Source organism: Babylonia areolata, chromosome 8 (assembly GCF_041734735.1).
Source record: "Babylonia areolata isolate BAREFJ2019XMU chromosome 8, ASM4173473v1, whole genome shotgun sequence".
Lineage (NCBI taxonomy): Eukaryota > Metazoa > Mollusca > Gastropoda > Neogastropoda > Buccinidae > Babylonia > Babylonia areolata.
Genome location: NC_134883.1, coordinates 2,884,200 through 2,889,199, shown reverse-complemented (window position 1 = coordinate 2,889,199; position 5,000 = coordinate 2,884,200). Strand labels below are relative to the sequence as shown.

At 42.8% G+C, this 5,000-nt stretch overlaps 1 protein-coding gene across 1 annotated transcript in view; it reads right to left on the bottom strand.

Moving 5' to 3' along the window:
- The window catches only part of LOC143285004 (atrial natriuretic peptide receptor 3-like), an 18,222-nt gene that overhangs the window by 7,479 nt on the left and 5,743 nt on the right, over positions 1-5,000 (bottom strand). Inside the window, exon 2 of the mRNA XM_076592171.1 lies at positions 4,299-4,490. Coding sequence (XP_076448286.1) covers positions 4,299-4,490 — 192 coding nt within the window. The remainder of the gene's footprint in view (positions 1-4,298; positions 4,491-5,000) is intronic.

Genomic DNA, 5,000 nt, shown 5'->3' with positions numbered 1-5,000 from the left:
CCACAAAGCCAACACACCGGGCAGACCCATAGTCTCTGCATGCTCCTGCCCAACTGTGATGATTTCGGACACTCTCGACAGGATCTTCCAGCCTATTGTGGCCGAACTACCAACCTACATCAAAGACACCAACCACGCACTGTGGCTGCTCAATGGTTTCTCGTTCCAGGATGGGGACAACTCCGAAAGGTTGTTGTTCACAATGGACATAGTGTCTCTATACACGAGCATCCTTCATGGAGATGGTCTGCAGGCTCTGAAACACTTTTTGCAGAACAGCAGCAGTGGACTCCACGTGCCCACCATTCTACGACTGGCGGAACTCGTGCTCACCTTGAACTCCTTTGCTTATGGAGAAAACCACTACCAGCAGACCAGAGGTGTGGCCATAGGACGAAAATGGGACCAAGCTACGCCTGTTTGTTCGTCGGCCATGTTGAGCAACAAGCCCTCAGTGCATATGAATGAACAGTGCCCGCCCTGTTCAAGCGATATATCGACGGTTGCTTGGGAGTCGCTGCCTGTTCGAGAGATGATCTCTTTCACTTCATCAACCACCTGTCCACATACCATCCCGCCCTTCAGTACACCTTTGAAGTCTCTACCACTTCAATCAACTTCCTCGACCTCACCATCTCCATAGAGCCTAACAGACCCACACTCTCCACGTCCATCTTCTACAAACCTACTGACTCTCATTCCTACCTACTATTCACTTCCAGTCACCCACGAGCCACCAAAAACAGCATCCCGTACTCCCAGTTCATCCGACTCAAGCGCATTTGCAGCAGCAGTTCAGACTTCGAGGAACAGGCTCGGAGGATGCGTACCTTCTTTAAGGAACGGCACTACCCCAGGCAGACAGTTCAGAGAGCCTTGGAGAGGGCACGCATGGTGCCCACACAAGAAGCCCTCACTCCAGTCGAGAGGGAGAAACAAGAGGAACGACCAGTGGCAGTCATCTCCTACCACCCTCACAACCTTGCCATCTGTGACATCATCCGGAGAAGCTTCCACCTCGTCCAGAATGACCCGTACCTAGAACAGGTATTTATGTCCCCTCTTTTCTTCTCTATTCTTTACTTTTCTCCCCATGAAAAAGAGCCTAGTGCCCGAAACGACGAGAACCTCTTTTCAACATTGGACAAGTTAACACCTACAGGTCTGCCTGACCCGTTTTTTCGCCCGTGTTATAAAGCTCTAACATGCGTTATGATTTCACTCAGCATAATTCTGAAATTAAAAGACTTGTTTTTCAAATAACGTCACAATTTGTTTTCAAGCGTTGGTTATTGGATTGTAATCAAACAACATTAGCTTAAAATTTCGTTTAAATTGCATATCAGGTGGTGAAGATGGTAATTGTACATAAACGCATTTCTTGATGTTGAAAATTTCGGCAAAGGGAAGTCACTGGATAAGCTCTACATTTTGTTTTTTCCCTGAGAAAATGAACAATATCTAAGGTGAATATGCTGATCTGAAATGGACTAACGAATTGATCTTTTAGTTACCGGTGAAGGTGCTGATTATGTCTGGGTTTATTGTCACCTAATGTTTATGCACGTATTATGATGGCGTGCAGCACAGTACATGACAAGATTCGTATTCCTTTATTTGTTACGACATACATTCTATTCATCATTTACATCATCGACAATATAAACAAATACAGATAATCATATGTGAAAGTGAGCAAAACTTACATATGATGATGACGATGATGATGATGATGATGATGATGATAATAATAATGTACATTTTTAGCGCCCTTTCTCTCTAAGAGCTTAGGACGCTTTACATGAAAGAAAATTATTACAAGTTACATAAAATATTCATGACCACTCTGTCCCCCCCCCCCCCACACACACACACACACTCTCCCTTTCCCACTCTTCATACATCCAAAGTGAGCTGACATGGGTGGTGTTAGAGGACAGGGAAGCTGAGAGTACTTATAGATAGGTTTTTAAAAAGATGAGGTTTTAGTGACGAGCGAAAAGCAGAAATAGAATCAGATGCACGGATATGTTTTTAAAAGCGAATATGTGAAATGCTTTTTATTTGAGAACATATGTTCATTACTCTTGTTTAATCAAGTTATCCGCGTGTGTGTGTGTGTGGGGGGAGGGGGGTGCAGGGGAGGGGGGGGGGTGCGGGTGTGTGTGCTGATTATCTGGTTGTGGTTTTCCGCAATTCATCTTTATTCTTATCTTATCTGTCTATTATAATCAATGTGCAGTATAGTAGGCTATGTTTATAATTATATTCAAATAATGTTTCTTAATTCTTTCTGTTTTTACTTTAAGAATACTAGTTATTACCTGCAGTGTGTGGATGTATGAATGAAACGATGTATGTGATATTTTTTACATTTGTATCTTCGTAATATTTGTAGGGGCTGTTGTTGGCTTTTACAGTTATGGTCCCCATGTTGTTTACTTGTCTATGTTGTGATAATGCACCTGACCAAATTTCTACAGTTGGAGATAATAAAGTTATTCTTATCTTATCTTATCTTATATGATGAGAAAGGTTGTTCCAGATGTGAGGAGCAGCAAAGAAGGAACGTTCTCCACAAGCAAAGAAATGACGACAGATAAATATATGAAACTTCTGCACTTGGTTACAAAACAAAGGCAGCGCAAAACAGACAAACAAAAACATGTCTATATACATTCGATTTAGCAACCAGCAAATGTATCCACTATTCTATAACTGATCCAATCAAAAAGCGTACGACCCAAATCAACGATGTGTGTGTGTGTGTGTGTGTGTGTGTGTGTGTGTGTGTGTGTGCGTGCGTGCGTGTGTGTGTGTGTGTGTGTGTGTGTGTGTGTGTGTGTGTGTGTGCATGCACCTGTATTTTATCTCTATGTTGTCCCTTTAATATTCTTCTTGTTTTCTTTTCCTCATTCATCTATACTTTCATAATCACAAACCTAAAATCGTTTCTTTCATTTTGATTGGATTTTATGTCTGGAATCACGAACATGAGAAAAGAATTAGCCATAAATATACCAGCCAAGCAACCAAGCAATCAGCCTAACCTGACCTGTTCCTGGCTTTGTTTACCGTAAAAAAAACATAAAAAAACAAAAACAAAAAAACAACAAAAACCACTATGCACAGTCCCCTTATAAGACCACAAGCAAGCAGTTGACCTGAGAGCAGATAACGGCTGCAACCCAAACTGTACATGGAGGTTGAAGAACTTTCTTCTGGTTTTTTAGGGGTGTGTAAGGGGGGTGGGAGGGGGGGGGGGTGGGGTTAGAGGTTCTATTACATTGTAATGGGTTGGCATTTAGGCTGCATTCACAACATACTGCTTATCACGATCAGCTGAGCCTAAAGAATATCGCGTTAGATGGTAATGGTAAGTACATTTCTTTTTCACATTAATTTTTCAGCGTATGAATCTAATGTCCAGGTTATGTACAAATCGATGAAATTAATAATTATCAAGAAAAAGGAAAACAAAAACAAAACATAAAAAAGACAAAAAAACCAAAACAACACAAAAAAAACAACAACTTTGCTTAAGTAATGGTAGGTAGAGGATGGTGAAAATAAATCACTCCAAGAACATAGGCTAATATGGTAACCATGTGTTATGAAAATCAGAATATCTTAAATTTATTCGTGCTTTGCATTCTTCTGTTTTGTGCATGTGCTTACGTTTACAAAGAAACACTATCAAAGGTTTCTTCTTTTTAACGCTCAAAATCTTGTTTAATGAGCCCAACGCTCGACTTAATAATAACAGATTGACATAAGCTTACAGCTGAGCCAACAGCAAAGTGAGAGCTGTATGATCAATGGTTTCTCCACTGCAATGAGAAGTCATTTACAGCTTAATCTTTTGTGAAGGACTATGACTCTGGAATTAGGAGACAGGATTGCACTGGCTCTTCGTGCTGCAGCCTTTGGGAACCTCCCCAACACCGACTGTCCTAAAACCCTCTTGGCAGGCCGAGAGAGTCGGGATGTAACTTACTTGGCAAAACCCTCTCTCAACTATACTCAAATTCGACCCCAGATAGTCAGGAGAGCAGATGCCTCTTCTGCTCTGGAGCCAGCTGCATTGCTCGGACGGAAGAGCCTAGTATTGTCGTAACCCACTACTAACTGTGTGTAGTATGGAACTGACCAATGGCGTAGTTCGGTCAACGTAGGTATTTAGTCACGTGTACGTGTAACTGTCAAAAAAAGGTTAGAACTAAGCAATGCAACTGGCACCTGGTGGTCACTGTCGGACAGGACACACAAGCATTCATAAGTGTGCACAGCCTTCTCACCGCAAGCAAGCAGTCGACCAGAGAGTTGACGCTGGCCCCAACCCGCGTGATGAGGTTGAAGAACTTCCGCTTGCCTGCAGCGAAGTCGCTGGCTATGGCCCCTGCAGTCAGCATGGGCAGGTTCCAGTAGTGCAGCTGTCGCCCGACAGGAGCCGCGGCGTAGTCACAGCATGGCCCGAAAAACACGTCCACCTGGGAATGGGTACAGAGGGGTTTATTTATTGATTGATTGATAGGTGAGTGGGGTTTGTTTGTGTGTGTGCGTGCGTGCGTGCGTGTGCGTGCGTGTGTGTGTGTGTGTGTGTGTGTGTGTGTGTGTGTGTGTGTGTCTGTGTCTGTGTGCGCGCGTGTGTCTGTGTGTGTTCTTCACTTCTTGTATTAACTATTTTTTAGTCAGAAAAAGAGCAAGAGAAAGAGTGATGACGTACGTAGTATGGGAGAGAGAGAGAGAGAGAGAGAGAGAGAGAGAGAGAGAGAGAGAGAGAGAGAGGGAAAGGGCAGAGCGTATGCATGTGTGTTTGCATGTTTGAGTGTGAGTATGAATCAAACATAATATATCAGACTGTTTGGTAACTCAGATAAAGAAAAAAAAAATGACCTGGTTTATTAATGGCGTTTGGTCCCAGCAAAATGTCGACAATGTAAAAATCTTTCTGAGTGCATCAGCGCTTTGGCGTCCTAGAATGAACTGGGTCGTGACAG